The sequence below is a fragment of the Syzygium oleosum genome, unplaced genomic scaffold, assembly GCF_021117445.2.
Source record: "Syzygium oleosum isolate NSW1041296 unplaced genomic scaffold, Sole_v2.1 Sole_v2.12, whole genome shotgun sequence".
In the NCBI taxonomy this organism is placed as follows: domain Eukaryota; kingdom Viridiplantae; phylum Streptophyta; class Magnoliopsida; order Myrtales; family Myrtaceae; genus Syzygium; species Syzygium oleosum.
The window spans coordinates 7,691,978-7,714,459 of NW_026607496.1; the positions used below are offsets into that span (position 1 = coordinate 7,691,978).

Consider the following 22,482-nt stretch of genomic DNA (forward strand, 5'->3'; position numbering starts at 1 on the left):
ACCAGCCATCGACGAGGCCCGGCAATGGCCGGTGAAGGGATGAGGGAAAAAGGAAAAAAGAAAAGAAAAAAAATAGAAAACAAGGAAAAAAAATTCAAAAAAATAAAGGACAAAAATGCCCTTCAGCCGGTGAGGTTAGGCCCTTCTTTAAGACTAATATAGCCACTTCGGGCTCTTATTTGAAATAAGGTCCATTTTAGGCCATTATTTGAGAAAACGATGGCATTTCAAACTCTTATTTGGAATTTTCCCTGACAGAAAATTAGGAATGGGCTCGGGTGTTACAAAATCTCACGAAGTGCCTTGATCTAGCTTGTCTAGGAGGATTAGGACCCATTTATCCATGATCATATTACAGGTACACGTAAACATAGTCTTGCTGTATTTTAGACTTTTTTTTTTGTTTCTCATAATTTCTAGATGATGCCATATCAAGCACATGTAATATTTACTCGTGCTGTAATAGATTATATCTGTAAAAGCTCTTTGGAAAGTTCAACTACTCAAACTCTCCAATTACGACACCCTTGATGTACATCACTTATTCCATTGGTTGATATAACTTAGTAGAACATCTTCTCTTGATTCGTTTTCGTTCATTCTTTCGTACAAATATTCTTGCAAATTGTGCATGGGCTTTACCATTAAGGTATAGCGTACTTGAATCAGCTTGTGTACAGCTTGTGACCGAGGATAATACAGCCACGCGGTCCTTTGAACTGGGCAACGGCTCTGACAGTGAGATTTGTTATCAAAGCCTAAGTTATGAGGAAAGACTTCAAAACCGTGGTCGACACTACTGCCGAAGACCAAAAGAGGATTTGAGGATTTGGAAGGTTAAGTTAAAGCCCAACACGGTCTAGGGACATCATTCACAAAACTCGACGAACGAACCGGGTTCATTGAGGGGTCACATCATGCTGTGTGCAATCAAATGGGTGTTGTGGAGGACGATGTCCATGAGATCAAAGACCTTGGTGAAGCCTCTTATGTAATGGGCATTGAGATTCATAAAGATATATCTTGAAGGATTTTAGGATTATCATAGAGAGCCTATATTGAAAAGATTCTCAAGAGATTCAATATGCATAATTGCACTCTTAGTATTGCCCCTATTGTTAAGGGTGACAAGTTTAGCTTGCTACAATGCCTTAGAAATCAACTGGGGCTTGGAAAAAAGGAGCATGTTCCCTATGCATCTGCTGTAGGGAGTCTTATGTATGTACTCACACAAACATAGCGTGTGTTGTTCGAATAATTGGCCATTACCAAATAAACACAGGAATGGGTCATTGGAAAATAGCTAAGAAAGTGATGCATTACTTATAGGGTACAAAAGATTTTATGCTTACCCACAAGAAAACAGATAGCTTTGAGGTTATTGGTTATTTTGATTCTAATTATGTTGGGTGCATCGACACCAAAAAATCCACATCAGGTTACATTTTTATGCTTGCTGAAGGACCTATCTCAAGGAAGACTGCAAAGTAGTCCTTAACTGCATCTAGCATGTTATGAGGCAAGTTCTCATGGTTTATGGTTGAGGAACTTCATTATGGGGCTTTAGGTAGTTGATACTATTTCGAGACCATTGAAGATTCACAATGACAATCAGGTTGCTGTTTTCTTCTCAAAGAACAACAAGTCAAGTGGTGCATCCAAACACATCGACATTAAGTACCTAGTTGTGAGAGAAAGAGTCCAAAATCAAATTATGTCCATCCAGCATATTAGTACGAAAGTCATGGTAGCAGATCCCATGACAAAAGGCTTACCACTCTTTCGAGAACATGTTGCTATTGATAGCCTTTAGTTTAGGCCATGATTTTGGACACATGACGTATTTTTATTTATTTTGTGATCACCTCATGTAATGGATTTGGATTTATCGTTTGTTGGTTCTTATTATATGTGCACCTTTGATGCTTTTTGAAACAAATAATTATGTGTGGACCCCATGAACATGTTTATATTATGAAACATTATTGTTTGTGACTATTAAGCCATTAAATGTTGTGTTTAATGTTTGTGTTGGGATAGTAACTCGAAAACGGTACTGTGGCATTGGAACATGGATACTGGCTTCAATTATTTTCTTTATAAATGTCAGACATGACTTTACTTAAGGGATGTTGTATATGCTTGATTATTTTGTGCTAAGCCTCGTGAATTAGATCAACAATTGAACCTTTGGCCAAGTGGGAGAATGTTGGACTTGACAAGGTCCAACCCAATTTAATTAGCCTATCAAGTTTATTATTTAACATTTGACATAGGCCAAATTTAATTAAATATATTATGGGTCATATATTTGTGATATCCAATTAGGCATGTAGAACCCATATATTAAACCTTGATGGACAGTTGAGATTTGGTAGCTCTAGGATTGGTCCCATCACTCTCTCTATATAAAGTCTCTCTTTGGTGGAGAATGTTAGCATCCAATTATCACGCTTCCCCTATTTTCACAAAATTGTTGAGAGAAAAATACACACCCATCACAACCATTATAGAAGAGAGTGGTGAAGATTCATATCCACAGGAAGACATCTCTCTCATTAGATCAAATATGTTATATTTATCAATTTGATCTCATGTTTATGTGATTGAAAGATCCTATTATTCTAATAGCTTCAACATTCAACGGTTCCACTCCTCCTCTAACTGGAGCACATTTGAGGTGGTAACAGTTCAGCAGCCATTGCTTCCTCAATAGTGGCAGTGCCAGATTTGGGGAGATACCCGCGAGCCTAGAACTTCAACCAAGATGAGGCAGAACACCGATATTGCTCGAGCTTATTCGAAAAGGCCACCAAGTGGATGAAGTAGGCGGCTCCAAAGAGAAACCTGTCGATTACTAGGTAGGTGACTTGGTCACGACACATGAAAAAAGAATCTTTTTTTTTAGTACGTAATATGATTTTCATGTATAGGAAGATATTGTAAATTGTTGTTTTCATTTACAAAAGAATCACCTTCTAAATATAATGAGAAATCCTTATATATCATTTTATACATAATTGGATCGTAAAGGGTTGTTTTGTATTATTTTGTCATAAAAAAGGATAGACATCATAAATATGACAAAATTACATCATTTGATAGGTAAAGATCAATATGATAAGTTATGAATCTGATTAAATGGTAGATATGCATCGAATTATGATTTCATTAGCGAATTGATTAGTGTGCTTGCAACTTAGTAAAATATAAGTTCAAATAATGTATTCATTTCAATTAGATCTCGAGAACAAATGACATCAAATCTAATCTTAACTTCAAATACGAATTGAGAATCAATCGATTTTGAATTTGTGGAGATTGGAGACAACGATAATGTGGTGGATGAGGGAGTCGAGGGAGGCCAATGTCATATTACCTTTAGGAAAATTACCAAAATAGTCTTAAAACTATTGTAATTGTGTTAATTCAGTTCTAAACCTTTTGCATTTGTGCTAATTCAGTCCATTCGGCTAATTTTGGCCAGCTGGCACTAACATGGACGTCGGCCAATGCTAATGTGGCAATTTTTTAATATTTTTTTTATTAAGTTTTCTTTTCTTTTCTTTTCTTTTTCCCTTTCTTTTTTTTTTCTTTCCCTTCATCTTCAACCTCTAGTCAGTCGCCGATCCAGCGACAAGCCAGATGCGTGGGCCGGCTGGTCTGTGTTGGCTGGCCAGCCGGCCAGAGTCCACGTCAGCGCCGACTGGTCAAAATTGGCCTAATAGACTGAATTGACATAAATGCAAAAAGTTTAGGATTGAATTAGCACAATTGTAATAGGTTTAAGACTGTTTTGATAATTTTCCCTATTGAATTTGGAGGCGTAACGACATCAGGGTTACAATGGTGATAAGAGGTCAATAAGGGCTAGGCCCATCACCATTAGAAATCGGTTCTTGGCCTTTGTTCCCTACTCCAAGGCAAAATATTTTTTTTGGCTAGTGGCAGGGGTTGAGAGAATTGTCCAATTAATCCTAAACGGATGCCAATTCAATCATAAACTTTTCAATTTCGCTAATTTATACCAAAAACCTTTGTGCATAATTTCATTGCAGTTCTTCTGGTCAATTTTTGCTAGAAATCATTTATGTGGCAGTCTACTAAGACTGAATTAATATTTGTACAATAGGTTTATGACTGATTGGATAGTTTTCCCAATATTGGGTTATGGCAAGACCTACTAACTATTGGCCCCAATTTGCTAATATATCTAAAGAAAGTAGGGATAAAGAAATGCTCAACTGCTATATGGTGCTTCGACTGTATCGGTGCTAACTGCACTCCGTGACTTGTTTGAGAGTTTCGCCTAATTCACTAGTCGAATTCAAGTACAAAGGTCGGTTGATAAGAAGACAACTCTCCAAGTACCACTTGATTATAAAGACGATCGCCTCTCTTTATAGTACTAATCTCTCAACCATACAAGTGATTGAGAATTGGATGGTAACATGAGTTTACGCAAGTGCCTGAAACTTAATTTGCAATATGATTTCGTGACTAGTCACCAGCGACTCCACTATATCTACATATAAATAATGGGTTCTAATCGAGTGTTATTGTTAGAACGACTAATGTGCGTTCAACCAAACATGGGCGGATGCGCAAAATTGGGTAGAAATAACAAATGCGTGAGGATTTTGTAATCATCAAAATTAATCGGACCGACGATTGCTTTGCTAGGTATTTCAAGTTGGTCATTCATTCATATCATTTTGAATAGGACTTCGCCATGTTAAGCGAGCAACAGCTTTCGAAATAGAAAGGGGCGTGTGATGAGCTTGTCTGGAGACATACAGAGTATCGCCACTTCTCGTTGTCAAGCTTATTGGGCATGTGTTTTGTGCGTACATGCACGTGCACGATCAGCCCACGGGGAAAACCATGCTGGAGATGACACATTCAATGGTGTCTTTTTTTTATGTTATTTTTTATTTTGGGAAAGTACCAATTACGGATCGGATCTTTTGCCACGTTATCATTTACATAACTCTACTTTTAGAAAGACAAACAACCCTGCTGGAATGACTTAAATGCCCTCTCTCTATGAAATATTCTAGAAGAAGCCTAGCCTCGAACCAACCAACCATCCATCAACCGTTCAAGAAGAGAAAATGACGCAAATGGTCCATGAATTTTGACTCAATATGCAATATGACATATGAGATTTTAATTTGTTCAATGTAGTTTCTGAACTTTTGATACATGTTCTAAAATGGATTGTTATCTATGCCTAGATTGAGGATAAGTGGAAATTTTATTGATAAGACATTTTTAGTCCCTCAATCATACGAAGATGTTCCATTAATTTAAATTTCTGGACAATATTGAACATTTTCATAAAGTACAAGGACTAAATTGAATGTGCATTAAAGGTCTAAGGACTAAATTGTACAAATTAAAAGTTCAGGGACCACATTTAACAAATTAAAAGTTTATGAATCACATTGTGCATTGGGTAAATGTTCACGTACCATTTGTGTCATTATTCCATTCAAGAACTACTCGTATTATTACCTTAATAATAATAATAATAATAATAATAATAATAATAATAGAAAAGATCACATTCATGTGAAAGGTGGGAATATGGACTTAGATTTGCTTTGTGGAAAATTATTGAAAGACATTATCTAGACGTGTCATTTTCAAGTAAAATGATCTCATTAATTTCTTGTATTTAGATAGACTTTTGAAATAGTGATAAGTGCACTAGAAGCCCTAAAACTTGTCATGAAAGTGCAATTGAGTCCTAAAACTTTCAAAAAGCATAATCAAATCATAAAACTTATCATGAAAGTGCGATTGAGTCCTAAAACTTCCAAAAAGTGTAATCGAGTCCTAAAACTTGTTAAGAAAATGTAATTGAGTCCTAAACCTTTCAAAAAATACAATCAACAGAATGACTTGATTGGATCAATTTGACAAATTTTAGGACTTAATTGCACTTTTTGAAAGTTTTAAAACTCGACTGCATTTTCGTGATAAGTTTTAGGATTTAATTGTACTTTTTGAAGGACTTAGGACTTCCAATGCACATATCCCTTTAAAATATGAGTTATCAATCATTTTAAGGTTCTTTAACTTAAAACATGATACTTAATCTTTAACAAGAGATTCGGTATGAACCATCATGACTTGGATCAGGAGGCTGGGGTCCCGAGTCTCGGTGTCATGACCCAAGTCGGCATGGAGTGGGTATAAGGGCTAAGGACTTAGGTCCATGCACCCCGATAGCTAGGCCTTAACATTGGGATGTCAGTTCGTGCTCTATGGTCCAAAGTGCCCAAGTCAAGTTCTCGGAACGAGACTAAAAGGTGTATTTGTTTGAGCGAAAAAATTTTCTGCACTGGTTTGCTGTAAATTATTGGTTAACGGAAAATCATTTACGTCAAAGAAAATGTACATGCTTAATGTTAGGAAAATGAATTCTCTAACTTGAAAAGCGGAAAACATTTTCCTATATAATGAACTCCCTAAACTCTAAAGTCTTTAAACCAAAAAAAACTCTAAAGTTTTTAAAATTACCCACGTGAACTTTCGATTTCTTACTTATCAAAACCTGAACATTAGATCCATACATTTTATTCCTTTGAGCTTTTAAGTTGTTTCATCGGTTTCACTCACTCACAATAGCCTCCCAACATGCATGAAGCTTGGAGACCTCGATGTGGACTTTAATGGAGGTCTTGACTATTGCAAACTAGTGATGAGCATGGTTTTACGGTAAAATTTGTAAACTAAGAATTGGACTAGTGGGAATGTGCTCGACTTCAGGTTTCAAGGTATGCAGGGTAGGTTTTAGGTTCCAAAAACTAGGAATCTGTTTCGATGGATAGGTTCTAGGTTTTAGGTAGGTGAACCTAGAACTAATTTTTGTGTTTTTCTTAGTATATGACTTCGTGTGATCTTGCGGAATTCCATGTAGTCCAATGATGAGTGTATAATTTGTAACGACTAATATGAGCTTCCATTTTATGACCGAGACTTTTACTTTGTTAATGTTTCATATTCTTTGTGTATCTAAATATAAGTCGTGGTCAGTGAATTATAATAGCAAGTGGTGATCATTAAAGGTGATGATTTACTACAATCGTTCAATTAATAATACAGGTGGAACCTGGGTAGACCCTAGAACCAATCCTGGAATCTGTGACAGTAGGTTCTTGGTTCTAAGGTATCATGGTAGGTTCAAGATTCCAAAAAATGAGGAATATGTTACAATGGGTAGGTTCTAGGTTCCATATGTAACCTAGACGGAACTTGAAATCGCTCGCCTCTATTGCAAACTTTCAAGGTTGGCGATGGTCGTGATCGCCTTCCAACATGCGCTAAGCTCGTGGAAAGACTAACTTTTTTCAAGGTTTTAATTTTTCATGAATGTCAAACTTTTCTTCTATGAAGCAGTCTATAGCTAACCAGATTTCATGCGGAAGTGATCCGATTAGAAAATTTATAGAGGACTCGACAAGACAAACTAAAGGCCTGTTTGGTAATGCTCAAAATTATATGATTTTCTATTCTTTTGTTCTCTAAAACAAAAAGAGAACCAAAATCCATTTGGTAACGTCAGTCAATTTTTTTTGTTCCCCATAACAGAAAAGTGGCTAGGGAATATATTTAGAACATAATCTATTCCCTGAACCCTAAAACCCTAAACCCTAAATCTCAATACCTAAACCCTAAATCTAAAACCCGAAACCCTAAAACCTTAAACCATACCCCTAGACCCCAAAATCCAAAACACTAAACCCCAAACCCCAAACCCCAAATCCTAAAACCTGAAACCGCAAAACCCCGAACCCTAAACCTCAAACCCCAAACCCAAACCCAAACCCGAAACACTAAACCCTAAAACCTTAAACTCTAAGCCCTATACCCGAAACCCAAAACCCAAAACCCGAATCCCTAAAACCCTAAACCTTAAACTCAAAATCTGAAACACTAAACCCCAAGCCCTAAACCGCAAACCCGAAACCCTAAAACCAAAATCCTAAAACCATAAACCCCAAATCTCAAATCCTAAATCTCCAAACCCCAAGACCCAAACCCCAAATCCTAAACTGCAATTTCCTCGACCACCCTCCGGTATTTACTTTGTCTATAAGAAGTAATTTTCTTTATGATTGTATTAAGGTCATCCAATTTTATATCATAATATATTATAATTCTATTTCTAGTCCAATTTTATCCAAACATGAAGAATTGTTAAGTCTCCACTCACATTTTATAATTAAATGAAAAAATTGGGAGTAGAAATTTTTAAGGTCGTACTGAACACATTACTGAACACATTTTTGTTCTTTTTTTATTTCGGGAAAAGAAATTTTGTACTGTTACCAAACGCGTTTTTTTGCTTAGAAATTATTCCCCGGAACAGAATTAGAAAAAGCTATTTCTGAACATAAATTATTCTCAGAAGTAGAAACGTTACCAAACAGATCCTAAAAGTACATGAACTTGATTAAAAATTGGCATGAAAGCGTAAGAGTGGAAAGTAAAAAATATTCCTAAAAATTATTGTTTAACACAAAGGTGACAATTCGTGTTAGCAATTCGTGTCAAGTGTTGGGAAAACGTCCATTTAGAATTTTGATAATTCCAAAATTATCCTTGATACTAATATCTACTTGATAAGTACAGATGCTGTGACAATTTTGCAAATGTTGATGTTTCCTATTATATCAGCAAAGACGTGGAACCATACATTGACAATTAGGAGAACAAGTGCCAATATGACAAGCAGCTCATGTGACTTGGAGGTGCCAAAGTCAATTTAGTGTCCTTGGAGATCTTTGGATACTGATAAAGTCAAAAGGATCATTGAGTTTGCAATCTCTTGTCATTTCATCAATACCATCGTTGAAGATTGTCAACCAACTTGCAAATAATCTGCACTTGCTACTGATGAGTTTTCGATCGTGTTGATATCAAGTCGCAAATGATAATGGTGAGGTACATCTAAAGATGACTATTGATCGTACATAAAATTAGCCATTGCAAGCCTGGAATCCGCAGTAGAAAAACCAGAAAAGAATCATAAAAGCAAATGACAATTTTTTACCTTAGACCAAGAATTAGTAAAGTGACAGCTGTAGCAGACTCTATTTTAGGAAACTTGTAGATGTTGGAAGAATTGATTGTATGGGCAATCCCGATTCTAATATAGGCTTCCACTTACTCTCAAACGGCTCTCTTGATCATCTTTAGAATCTCCAACGGGATGATTGACGATTTCTATTAAAAGAGGATCAATGAAGCTTGAAAAGGTTGGCAGAAACAACTACTGAGAATGTACTTCATCTTGGCTATGTTAAATCAAGAAGTATGATTTGATACTTTTTGTAATAGGTTTTCATTGTTCTATATTTGCAACAAAATCAAGTGTAAGAGCAATCGTTGTGTCATGATAGAGTGATCTATCATTTGAAAAGAACAATACTTGCCTGTCATAACTTGCATTGCAAATTAATAATGAAATCCAACATGTGTTAAGCCTATTACCTAAAGAGTGGACGTAAGCTTGGTGACAAAGTTGAATCACTATAAGCTGCCGTGTGCTTTACATTCGCGGTTCATTATCTTTAGCGATCATTCACTCGCACACTTACATTATCTGTTGTCACCATATCTAGCATATAAGTGTTATAATCTTCTTCTTGCGCTTGCAACGTACATTGCGCGAAAGTTTTCCTTAATCCACAGAGAGTCTGATCAAGCCCCTCACTAGGTTACGTTGTTAGCCTCAACATCATGTTGGCATAAGAGTATACTGCAAATTGAGTCAATACAAACAAGACATGATAGCTCATTGTGCTTACTTTCGTGACCCGAGCATGTCCCAATCCATGTAACACGATTAAATAGTGGGTCGACAAGTTGACATAATTGCATGATCCACCATGACATGATATCAATCTTCTACCCCGAAATCAACACGTCAACACGAACCTGATGCAAAAATTCTAAATTTTCACAGATACTATTTACAAGTTGCAATAACCTTAAAAGAAATATCATGAAATCAAATCAAAACGTGTTTATGGTCAACGTAATACTATCGTTTTAAAATTTTAGTAGTGAATAACATAAAAAAAATCTTTTAACTAATCGTGTCTAAAACGGTTCATATACATGTCGTATCAATACTAACCCATGAATTTCAACGGGTAATACAAATCAATTTCACAATCACCGGATTGGACACGAACACAACATGTATTGTGCTCGTGGTTGACCCGAAATTGACCCAGACACAATTAGTTTCAACTCAACTGCTAAATTCACGTGGTATTCGAATCATATTATTAACTGCCGTACGACATTTTATATTGACCAAGTTCAAGCATACCATAAAAGACCTAGCTTGGCGGGTGGCCGGGCCCACTGCCACGGTGGCTATACCTCTGGACGCAGTGGCGCCAACCCAACGCCGTCCTAGCCCAACGCCATGCGATTGATTTAGGGCGCACATGAAATCATTTCTATTTCTCTATTTTTCTATTTTTCTGTTCCCAGAAACAGGTTTGGAATATAAATCTGTTTGGCAATGCAATTTTATTTTTCTATTTCTGGAACAAATTTATATTCCAGAAATAGATTTTGAACAGAAATCAGAAGTAAAAAAAAAATTACTTTTCTATTTCTAGAACAGAAATGAGAAATAAAAACTTCTTATCGCTCGCCCTCGTTACTAGCCGGCCACCCCCTTGCCACTCGCTATTACCGCCGGCCGCCTCCCACCACCGCTGGTCGCCTCCCGCCGTCGATTGCCTACCGCCGGCGTCCTTCGCCTACCACCTCCTCCCACCATCATCCTCCGTCATTCGCCACCGCCCAACGTCGGTCGCAACCCGCCCACCGCTGCCTCCCGCCGTCCTTTGCCGTCACCTGCCAGTCGGCTCTCGTCACCGGCCACCGCCCGCCTGCCGCCTCCCTCCGCCAGCCGCCCATCACCGATCGACGTCCTCCACCGCCAGACATCGTACTCCACCGCTCGACGCCGGCCGCCTCTGGTCGCCCTCTGTCCTCAACAACCGCTGCCGCTATCCACCGCTGGCCGCCGTGCTTCGCCTCCGGCCGTCGTGCTACGCCGCTAGCCACCGTGTTCCACCACCCGACGCAGGCCACCTCCCGCCGCCGGCAGCCATCATTCGCCCCTCGCCGCCACCCGCCATCCTCCGTCGATCGCCCAGAAGGGAGAAATTTTGTGTCGTTATCAAACGAATTTCTATTTCGGAAACAGAAATTTTGTGTCATTATCAAACACATATTTTTGCTCAGAAACTCGTCCACGGAATAGATATAGAAAAATCTATTTTTGGCCAAAAATTGATTTCTGGAATATAATTGTTACCATGTGCGTCCTAATTTACTAAGCACGTTTTCGATTTATTGATATATTTATTCCTTGTTTGATTTTTCCAAAAGTGCGTTCTGATTTATTAATTTGTTCCACTTATTTATTTATTTATTCTTTATTTAAATTTTCAAAAGGGAATCTCAACGGCAAAGCGCTAAAGGAAAAGGGGAGAGAGAGAGAGATATGTCACCGTTTTTTCGTTGCGCCTTCGCCTCCTCTTCTTCCGCTCTGCCTCCTCTCCGAGCCCGATCTCTCCCCGCCACCGCCACCGCCACCGCCGCCGCCGCCGCCGCCGCCTCCTCCTCCTCTCCACCGCCGCGAAGGAAAAATGCGGCGGCATTTAGATCCATGATTCTCTACGTCTTCCTCCACATCATCATCATCCGATGGAGTCCGAAATTTACGAAGGTATGATTCTCACGACGCTCGTCCTCACGTGCGATCGGCGGATCAGTCGATGATCGTTCGAATCCTCTGTCTGTTTCGTTCCGTTGATCGCGACTAGGCGGCGTGGTTAGATCCATGGAACGAGGATGTTGGTTATGTATTCGTGCCGATGTTGTTCTTCCGTGGCAAAATGTCGTCGATCGTTGTCTCTGTCTTTTGGATCTCTTGCTTGAGTTCCGTTCGGCATTTGGGAATCTGACGCATCGGAGACTTTTCGCCAGCTCCTTTTTTTTTCAATCGAGCCCTTGAGATTTGCCGCTCTTTCCCCCCTAAACAGCGAGTAAGCTGAGAATGGCGGTTAATGACAGAGCAATTTGGTTCAAAACGTTCAATTTTTTCTCGGTCAAATTGGATTTCAACCTTTCTTAGCCATAGTTGAGTAATGCCAATGTATTGGTTTAGCTGGTCATGCTTTAACAATGTGTAATTTCTCTTCCTGATGATTGTGGCTTATTTGTGAAGAACGGGAGAAGGACTTGGAGAAAGGGTTGGTTTCGAGGCTCAACCTTAAGCCCCTCTCCATCCCGGAATCTTCGCCTATCCCAGCATCTCCTTCAGCTTCGGCGACGGCAACACCGACCCTGGTCTTATCAAATTCTGGGAAGGCTCTAGTTGTCTCGAATTCTGGAAAGGCTCTGGTTTTGTCCAACTCCGGGAAGCGGATTGATCAGGCTGGCAAAAAGAAATATGTGAAGCAGGTGACCGGCCGCCACAATGACACTGAGCTGCACTTGGCTGCACAGCGGGGTGATTTGGATGCCATCAAGCAGATTTTAGGTGAAATTGATGCTCAGATGATGGGAACACTCAGTGGGGCAGATTTTGATGCTGAAGTGGCGCAGATAAGGTCCGCGGTGGTCAATGAGGTCAATGAGTTGGGAGAGACAGCACTCTTTGCCGCAGCCGAGAAGGGGCACCTGGCTATAGTAAAAGAGCTGCTGAAATACTCAACTAAGGAGGGGATTGGTATGAAAAATGCATCTGGTTTGGATCCGCTGCATATTGCTGCTAGTAAAGGTCACCAAGGTAATGTTTGAATCCTGCACTTAACAATCATCTTCCTCGGGCAAAGCCTTTTGTGGTAAATGAGTCATGCTTGTCTGTGACATCTTCCATCGTACGAAACACAATATCTAGTCAACATGGCATATCATAGATGGTCGGTGGCCATACCTAGCTATGCTTTTTGAGTGTTTGAGTATTTGTATGGAAATTGCAATAATTTAATGATGAATAGTGAAAGCTTTTGATGTCTGAGACACTGTTCCCCCTGTAGGACTACCTGTCTGGTTAACATAAGCATTATATAGCTTTATAACTGTAAGGTGGAACGATCCCTCGTGCTATAGAAGGTAGAGTGTGAAGTCCATATTTATGAGCAACCACTTGGAGTTGGAGAGTGGAGCTTTCCTGGGGAAGAGATGAAGTAAACACTTGCCGCGCAATGATGACAACAAAGCCTGACTATGTTCAGTGCACTAAATGGATTCTGTAGGCTGCAGTTCTCTTTTAGTTGATAATGAAGATATAAATCTGTTTGGAGTGCTCTATTTTGCAAAATAATACTATCTAAATGTTCATAGCGAAGAGAGTGCTTTTGTGTTTATTACCAACTTTCTGCTCCTTAAAAGAAAAGTAAGTAGATCAAGAATTCTAATCTATCGTGAAACGACCACTTTTATGCAGCAATTGTCCAGTTGCTATTGGAATATGACCCTGGGTTGAGCAAGACGATAGGTACATCAAATGCAACCCCTCTTGTATCTGCAGCTGCGAGAGGGCATGTAGCAGTAGTTAATGAACTGCTGTCTAAAGATTGTAGTTTGCTAGAGATTTCCAAATCAAACGGGAAGAATGCCTTGCACTTGTCAGCCCGCCAAGGGCATGTTGACATTGTAAAAGCGTTGCTCGACGAGGATCCACAGCTAGCAAGAAGAACTGATAAGAAAGGACAAACTGCACTGCACATGGCTGTAAAAGGGGTCAGCTGTGATGTGGTGAAGTTGCTTCTTGAAGCAGATGCAGCTATAGTGATGCTTCCAGATAGATTTGGAAATACAGCATTACATGTTGCCACCCGAAAAAAGCGAGCTCAGGTAATGATTGACACTTTGGTATTACCAAAATCTGTTTTTACATTAATTGTCTGGATTTTCTGTATTGCCTCGTTATATTCGTGTCAACAGTAGACCATATAATTCCAAAGATAGCTAAAGACTCGATCAACTTGCAGAGATAGTCTTTTCTTGAAATAAATTTGGTATTAGATAGGCTACTTGACCAAATTGCTGTGATTGCATTTGTTTTGGAGTTTTAACCTTCAATAGCCAACTTTTAGAAATCTTTAGATATACCTTGTGGGCACAGTTTCTACTAGCTTAAACTTTTGGGGAAAACGATTTACTCATATGGTATCAAAGCACAAGTCAAGAGTCGAGTCTTAACAATAACTTGTTATTTTGTTAGTTGTCCTGTTATTGTGTTGTAGTCTCTGGTCCTTTTTTATGTGTTTACATCTACATTCTATCTTCCACGTGAAAATTGCAGCTTACATTTGTGGGAGTGTTAATAGATATGATAAATATAACATCATGGGCCTACCAATAAAAAAAAATATACCGTGGGCCCATTTCCTAATAGCTAAGCTTTGAGGAAACCTGTCTATTCACACTCAGGTTATGCCCGTGTATTTCTTTTTCATCTGCTTTCAGATTTTAGCATCTTTTGGCGATTCTTTATACTTTAAGAAAAAGTACCTTGTTTTAATACTTATTGCAGATTGTAAACGAGCTGCTTTGCCTTCCTGATACAAATGTAAACGCTTTAACCAGAGACCATAAAACGGCCCTTGATATAGCTGAGGGTCTTCCCCTCTCGGAGGAGAGTACAGAGATAAAAGAATTGTTAAGTAGATTTGGTGGTATAAGAGCCAACGAACTGAACCAACCACGAGATGAGCTCAGAAGAACTGTTAGAGAGATCAAGAAAGATGTTCATACCCAGCTTGAACAGACACGCAAGACTAATAAAAATGTGGATGGAATTGCAAAGGAGCTTCGAAGGCTTCATCGGGTCGGAATCAACAATGCAACCAACTCAGTCACCGTGGTTGCTGTCCTCTTTGCGACAGTAGCTTTTGCAGCAATTTTCACTGTTCCTGGCGGTGATGACGACAGTGGGATGGCTGTTGTAGTCAGTACTCTATCTTTTAAGGTTTTCTTCATCTCGAATGCCGTTGCCCTCTTCACTTCTTTGGCGGTTGTGGTAGTACAGATCACTCTCGTCAGGGGAGAGACCAAATCCGAGAGGAGGGTTGTTCATGTTATCAACAAATTGATGTGGTTAGCCTCTGTGTGCACTACCGTGGCGTTTATATCCTCGTCATACATTGTTGTCGGTCGACACAATAAGTGGGCTGCTATTCTTGTGACAGTTATAGGTGGAATAACAATGGCTGGAGTTCTTGGTACGATGACATACTTCGTATTAAAACATAGACGAATCCGATCAGTGAGAAAGAAAGAGAAGTATTCACGAAGTGGAACGCGCTCAGACCATCATTCAGAAACTGATTCAGAAGTAAAGCCCATATATGCTATCTGATGTCAGTCTCTGAAACCAAAGCTGGAGCCATCTTCTATAAGGATCAAGAGTTTTTCACTGTAAATATAGCATGAGGATGACAAAGTGCTACCAGAAAAAGAATGGTGGCTTTCTTATCAGGCACAAGGGTCTTCATCTCTGGGATTTCACTTCTTCTTGGTTGGTTGTTGGCACCAGATGAGTAAGTGCTGCGTTCATACCGTTTCTAGACATGCTTCCGCTCACAGTATACTTTGGTTTCCCTCGAGCGTAATCATATTTTCAGCTAACAACTATGGAGAACTTTCCCTTAGTGAAAGGAACGCTGAGACGAATATCTTATTAATTTATCAAGAGTCCAATATATGAATTATAATTATGTTAGAGTTCCCATTCACCCACTTTCTGGCCTTTCCTGTGTTTCATAAAAGAACGAATCATCCTCAGATGTTTATCATTTTTTCTCATTTTCTGTGTTTATGGTTATTCTGGACTTCTGATACGTTTTGGATATGCATATTTGCATGTCTATTAACTAACCAAGAATTTGGATGTGAGCTTTCTATCGCATCATAGAGTCCTCTTCTATCGGTTGCGGGCCGAGGACTCCTCCTTCCCCTTCTTCAAACTCCAATTCTTATTTTTCCATAGAGAAATCTCTTATCAAAGATAGGACAAGATCCATTTTGCATCATATCTAAGGGATTCCCTGGTTTGGACAGAAGAAGCAATGTCCCTTGATCATTATCAAATTGACTGTAATCTTATTCTGTCCGCGAGGATCCTTTTAGGAGTAATTTATTTAGTTGGTTAGATCAAATTGGTTGGTTTAAAATAAGAATATGATTTCTTATAATCTATCCACATTTAGGTTCCGTTCACTTGATGAAAAACAATTTCCAAGAAAACGTTTTTTGGATTTTCCGGCTTTTGGTTAACGGAAAATAAACTAGTCAAGGAAAACATTTTCCGTCAATGGAAAAAACATATTCAAAAGTGGGGAAAATTTTTTCCACTTCTTTCACCTCACTTTCTTTCACCAAAAACGGTTTATTTTTATTTTTATTTTTTCCTTTTCTTTCTTCTTCTTTTTTCTACTTTCTCGATCGGTCGTCGGCCACCACGGCGGGCCACAGGCGAGCTCAAGCCTCACCATAGGCCGGTAGCTGGGCGAGGCTCAAGCCCTGCCCAAGGTCACCAGAGCCTCGCTGACGTCTGGTGACCTCGAGCGAGGCTCTCGCCTAGCTAACCGGATTAAGCAAGGCTCGAGCTCGCCTGATCGACCTCTTGCGAGCTTGACCTCGTCAGATTAGCCGAGGCGGAGCTTCGCCGCAAAGCCGAGCCTTGCCGAGAGGCTTGGCCTTGTTGGAATCTGGCGAGCCTTGCCGGCTTGTGGCAAGGCTCGAGCTTGCCTGTGGCCCGTCGTCGGTGACCGGCTGAGAAAAAAGCAAAAGGAAAAAACTAATAATAATAATAAAATTAAAATTAAAAATTTTTCAATTTTTTCAAATCAGATAGCAAATAGCATAAAATATTTCTAAGTTCATTTTTAGGTTTCAGCTGTATACCAAAAAATATTGTCATTTTCATGAAAAATGGCTTTCGAGAAAACATTTTCCAAAAATGTCACATTTTCCACAAAATAAACGGAGCCTTTATACATTAACTTTACATTTCATACATCCACCTCCATTCCGATCTATTTGAAAAATTTTATAATTTATTTACCTATATATTTATGCATACATAATAGCTATGTTCGGAGCTGCCTATTCATTTGGTTCAAATGTGTATTTTTCTTGTCAGAATTGCAGAGTATTTCTTTAGAACTGGTTCGTGATATCATTTGTGATCTACCCACACTTGTGACAACAATATATTAGACCTTCACAGACCCCGAGTTGAAGTCTAATCAAGGAGAGTTTCTATGCCTCATTGTGTCAAGGACCTCAATGTTTTCCTCCTTTTTCCTCGTGATGTAAAAATATCATTGTTTTTTCTGGCTGAAGAACAAGTTAACTAAGGACCAACTCAAAGTCTCGGACCACTTGCCTTACAAATGCTACTACGGTTTACTACAAGGACTCTGGCTTTGTTTCCCCAAATATTAAATGAGGGACTCATTTATAGCAAATCACGAAGCTCCACTTCACTGCTATATGGTGTGAAAAAGATTATCCAATTCCAGCACTTAATTTTAACTTGTTGATCAAGCAAATCCTAGTGCGTTGCTGGTGATTGTGCTGCCAAGCGTATGGCTTTTTAGATGTAAATTACATGCCTGTGTCACGGGTCGGTTGTTTGGGATCGGACCGTGCAGCGACTTAGGCTTCGTTGGATTGTTGAAGCGCCTAAACCAAGCCTTTTCTCAATCACTCACTCGCTTGCTCGGAGAGTAGAGTGAGAAAGTCCAGAGAGAGAAGCTCCGGAAGATAAGCGATTTCTATTGCTTTTAATTGTCGGATGATTACAAATGAGGAGGAGGGCACCCCTTCTTATACTAGAGACCCTCTGATTACATCCGTTGATCGACATTTGATCGAGTGGCCGATATCGCATCTTTCTATCTACTAACTAGCGCTATCGAATGCAAGAAAAGTCTAGAACACGGCGCAATTACTATATCGCCTATCCCTCGAAACATTCCATAAGTTCTTTAGGGTCTAGACGGGTCTTTGTCGATATTGCGCGGTCCTTGGCGCATGGAAACCTCACGACCGTGACATTCTCTTCCACCCATTCGAGAGACGTCCTTGACGCTCTCGACTCGGGATTGTTTGTTGGTTTCTTGGAGTGCCTCCAATTCTTCCGAGGCTTCTTTGTCTTTGGCTTCTCGACTCGGCTCCTTTGGTTTGGCCACCTCCGTGTTGGTTGGCAAGTTCGCCACTTCTAGGAATAACACATGGATCGGCATTTCATGTTGAGGAGGATGGACCACCTCTACTTTGGCACCATGCTGGACTCGGTCACAGACTTCTCAACTCTTCTTCCATCATCCACGCGTCAGATCATGGAGAGGATTTTTGTCTCAGTCACTCCATGGATCATTGGCACCATCGATGGGCACTCCGGGTCGATGAACACAATCGTATTGGTTCTCAAATCTGTCATGGCCCTGTAGTATCAAAGAATTTCATACCTAGAATGAGATCGTAGTCATCAAGTGGAATTACCTCGAATGAGAGCTTGCCCTTCCATCCACCAAATTAGAGTTCCACGTCATTGGCAACGCCTACGGCTGGCACGTCTTCGGAGTTGACAGCCTTGTATCGATGACCAATTGGCTCCACGTGAAGTCCCAAGCTTTTGGCCGCTTTACTTGACATGAAAAAGCTCGAAGCATCCGTAATGACCAAGGCAAAGGAGATTTGCCACGTACCTTGACCTCAACAAATGACAAGTACGAACTTGTGGGCTTCTTCTTGGGCGGTGATGTGGCCTTCATGGTGTTGATTGAGTTGAGAACCTTCACTGTCCCGAGTCACACCTCACGTTTCTCTTTCTATTGCCTCGGCTCATCATCTCTTCTATGGCGAGAAGATCTTGTTGTTTTTTGGGCACTTTTGGGTCCAATGAGGACCGCTGCAAATGAAGCACAGGGATTGCTATGTAGTCTTGAACTTGCTTTTGTAGTCCCCTCAGGTCAATTCCACCTTAGGTCTTATTGTTTGAAAGACCCTTCTCCCTATGATTTTTCTCGTCCACCATGGTCTCTTCAGCCACGATTGTGGTCTCGATCCATGTCTTTTTGGCCACGTACAGCTTGTTCTTCATCGTCCTCGTGGTGGCGATCTGATCTCCACCTACTCCCTCTGGACTTCAAGGACTCCTTGGTGAAATCGGCAAGAGACTCGCCTACAATTAACGCCCTCAAGATACGTGGGATGTCCCTTCGCTTGAGCTCTAGCTATGCCCATTGCTTCAGTCCATCCATGAACACTCCGAGAGCCTCTTCCTCCCCAAGGTTGGGAATTTGGAGCTTAAGCTCGGTGAATTCCTTCATATACTCTTGGATTATGCCTCGTTGCTCAAGGCGATGGAGATTGCTACGGCCTTCTTGTTGAGCAAATTCGGGGAAGAAGTAATCCCAAAACTCCTCTACAAAGTCATCCCAAGTATTGATGGGATCCGCGCCTCGCTTTGTCTTGTCCCATCTATTACGCCACCAAAGTATGGCATTATCAACTAGGAACGTCGAAGCGGTTTGTACTACCTTGGCCAATCCGTCTTGGATTCCAACGGCACCAAAGTATTGCTCCATGCTCCATAGGAAGTTATCCACCACTTTGGCGGACCGGATGCCTTTGAATTCTTTAGGCTTCGCGCCTCGCTTTGTCTCGTCCCATCTATTACGCCACCAAAGTATGGCATTATCAACTAGGAAGGTCGAAGCGGTTTGTACTACCTTGGCCAATCCATCTTGGATTCCAACGGCACCAAAGTATTGCTCCATGCTCCATAAGAAGTTATCCACCACTTTGGCGGACCGGATGCCTTTGAATTCTTTAGGCTTCGGCACATCCAGCTTATGTGCCATTTGAACGGGCATCTCACCGTTCACGATACTAGCTTTTCCTTGGACAACCTGTTCTTTGGAATCCCTTTCATCCACGACAATTGAAGCAAGTTGTTCTTGGTTTGACGTTTATCTCAACCAGTTGATGTGCTCCTCGATCTCCTTGGATGGACTCTCTCTACTGACTTTGATACCACTTGTCAAGGGTCGGTTGTTTGGGATTGGACCCATAGTGACTTAGGCTTCTTTGGATCATTGGAGCGCCTAAGCCAAGCCTTTTCTCGATCACTCACTTGCTTACCGGATCGTAGAGAGAGAAAGTCTAGAGAGAAGCTCTGAGAGAGAAGTGATTTTTATTGTTTTCAATTGTCAGATGATTACAAATAATGGGGTGGGCGCCCCTTCTTATATTATAGGCCTTCTGATTATATTCGTTGGTCGACATTCGATCGAGTGGCTGATATCATATCTCCCCATCTATCAACTACCGCTACGGAATGCAGGAAAAGTCTAGAATACAGCGCAATTACCGTATCATCCGTCCCTGGGAACGTTTCGGAAGCTCTTTAGGGTCTAGACGGGTCTTTGTTGATATTGCACGGTCCTTGGTGCATGAAACCTCGCGACTGTGACACCTACGTGAAACGATGATAGCAATGACAAAGACCGGTTATGCCCTGTAGCAGTAGTGTACAAATTTGACCCACTACTTATTCCCCCATACAGTGATAGTTACAACTTCTAAAGCATGGTCACCTACTTCCTCTTATGCACATGCAAAGCTCACATAAGATTCATGAACATACTTAATGATGTCTCTCCTGGGAGGGGTGGTGATTAGCCGTTGATTAAATTTCTAGCAAGGGGATAATGAATGTCCAGATTCTTTAATTGTTTCAGGAAATTGTTTCCTTATGATTCCAATGGAGAAGTTTTAGTGAATTCACTTGGCCTCTCTTGATATAATTAGGATTGCTATTGAGCTCGGCCGCACAAAATGGGGGCCTTGTGTTTAATGTCCAATTTCATTGTTGAATTGTGATGTCTGGAATGCTGATTAGTAAAATGCACATTTTCACATAAGCTGTAATCCCAGATTGGATCTCATGGCATTCCAAGTCTACAATATATTTTGCCTCTTGGCTGATATTATTAACATATTCAGCAACTACTCTTTGCTGAATAACTGTACCTATAACTAGTAAATATAAGTGGAATCTGGATTCAGCAGTCGCATATTTCAGCAGTGTCGCGACCTACCTCTCGAGGGGCGAACTCGATAAGGCGGGTTTAGAGGTAAGTGTTCATAAAACGGTCCATACGGCACATCATAAAAAATGGTTTATCCTTATAGTCTATTATTCATGAACGTGAATCTTCCGTAATTCATACCTCGCGTGACAGCGGATTAAGTTTATCTTTTTTAGGAGTCGCCACTAACCTAGGTCAGGGGTCGGCTAGAATACCCAACCAATACGCGGAAATTTCGTATTGGTTTCTGCGAGAACCAGAGATCATGAGTTCGGGGACTGGCTTACGTTAATATTTCTGTTAATGCCCTTTCGGTACCGCTAAACTTATCAAGGTTGTTATCTAAGTTGTCATGTATTTGTTTTTATACCATTTTTACGTCAACGCCTTAGTCCACTAAGTGATCATGCATCTTGTTTTTGTATTTTCATTTAAGATTATAAACTAATCCTATCTTAGTCTAGAAAAAGAAAGAAACAATCAATTGTATTGAAAGACATTTCGTAAAGTAAACACTCAAAGTATTGAAAAGATAAGCTAATTCTAAGTGCGAGAAAGTAAAACCCGCAACTCATCGGGTGTTTATTACAATACAAATTGAAAACCCGAGACATGATCGGGGACGAATGAATTGAATACAAATTGAAACCGGATCGGACATCGGTCTATCGCCACCGTCAAGTGAATGCAAATTGAGACCGGATTAGACATCGGTCTATCGCCTTGGTCTTTTACAATTTTGGATTATCCCCTCCATGGACCGCCTTTTGAGTGTCAGTGTTTAGATTCACAACATACATTCACGACAAACAATGCACAAAGGAACAATCAAAGAAAAGCAATGGTGCAAAAAATTTACTAATCAAACACCGGCCTTGGGGTCGGCCTTTGCTTTACATGCATTTCGATTCACCCACCCTCCTAATCATTTGACATTATTTGATTAATGGTTAACGATAACGGGCTACCATTTGCATTCACAAAATGGCAACTCATATCGATTAACCCCTAAAGTCAAGTTCTAAGTGACCATAATGGGCTACCCGCTGACATACATCGGGCCTAACATACATCTAGCAAGCATATGCATAGCAATGAAATAAGCATGCATTCAGGCCCATGAGCCTTATTTCTCAACCAATCAAGCAATGGAAAGTGGGCTTCATAAGGAAACCACTTATTCAGTTATTTTCTAATTCGGATTACTTCTGTTCAGATGTGATTAATCCATCTAATGATGTACAAATGAAGTGATTTAGGTGTCATTAGAAAGCTTATGTCATGAGGATCAAAAGTCAAGAAGACCATTTTTTCTGATTCCCCG

At 40.2% G+C, this 22,482-nt stretch overlaps 1 protein-coding gene across 2 annotated transcripts; it reads left to right on the plus strand.

The window, feature by feature from the left end:
- Positions 1-11,509: 11,509 nt before the first annotated feature.
- LOC115672357 (ankyrin repeat-containing protein ITN1) lies at positions 11,510-15,775 on the plus strand. Of its 2 annotated transcripts, none has more exons than XM_056316796.1 (4): positions 11,510-12,183; positions 12,272-12,835; positions 13,496-13,905; positions 14,588-15,775. In XM_056316796.1, the coding sequence occupies exons 1-4, from the start codon at positions 12,111-12,113 to the stop codon at positions 15,410-15,412; spliced, it is 1,872 nt and encodes a 623-aa protein (XP_056172771.1). In that variant the 5' UTR covers positions 11,510-12,110; the 3' UTR covers positions 15,413-15,775. The 2 variants fall into 2 exon arrangements, with proteins under 2 accessions (XP_056172771.1, XP_030450013.1); XM_030594153.2 differs by having other exon boundaries at positions 11,510-11,770.
- The last annotated feature ends 6,707 nt before the right edge of the window (positions 15,776-22,482 follow it).

Excerpts from the sequence above, each read along its gene's own strand:
- LOC115672357 (XM_056316796.1), top strand. The coding sequence starts at position 12,111 with ATGACAGAGCAATTTGGTTCAAAACGTTCAATTTTTTCTCGGTCAAAT. Across the intron at positions 12,184-12,271 it reads TTCAACCTTTCTTAGCCATA|AACGGGAGAAGGACTTGGAG; the intron begins GTTGAGTAATGC and ends TTATTTGTGAAG. Across the intron at positions 12,836-13,495 it reads TGCTAGTAAAGGTCACCAAG|CAATTGTCCAGTTGCTATTG; the intron begins GTAATGTTTGAA and ends ACTTTTATGCAG.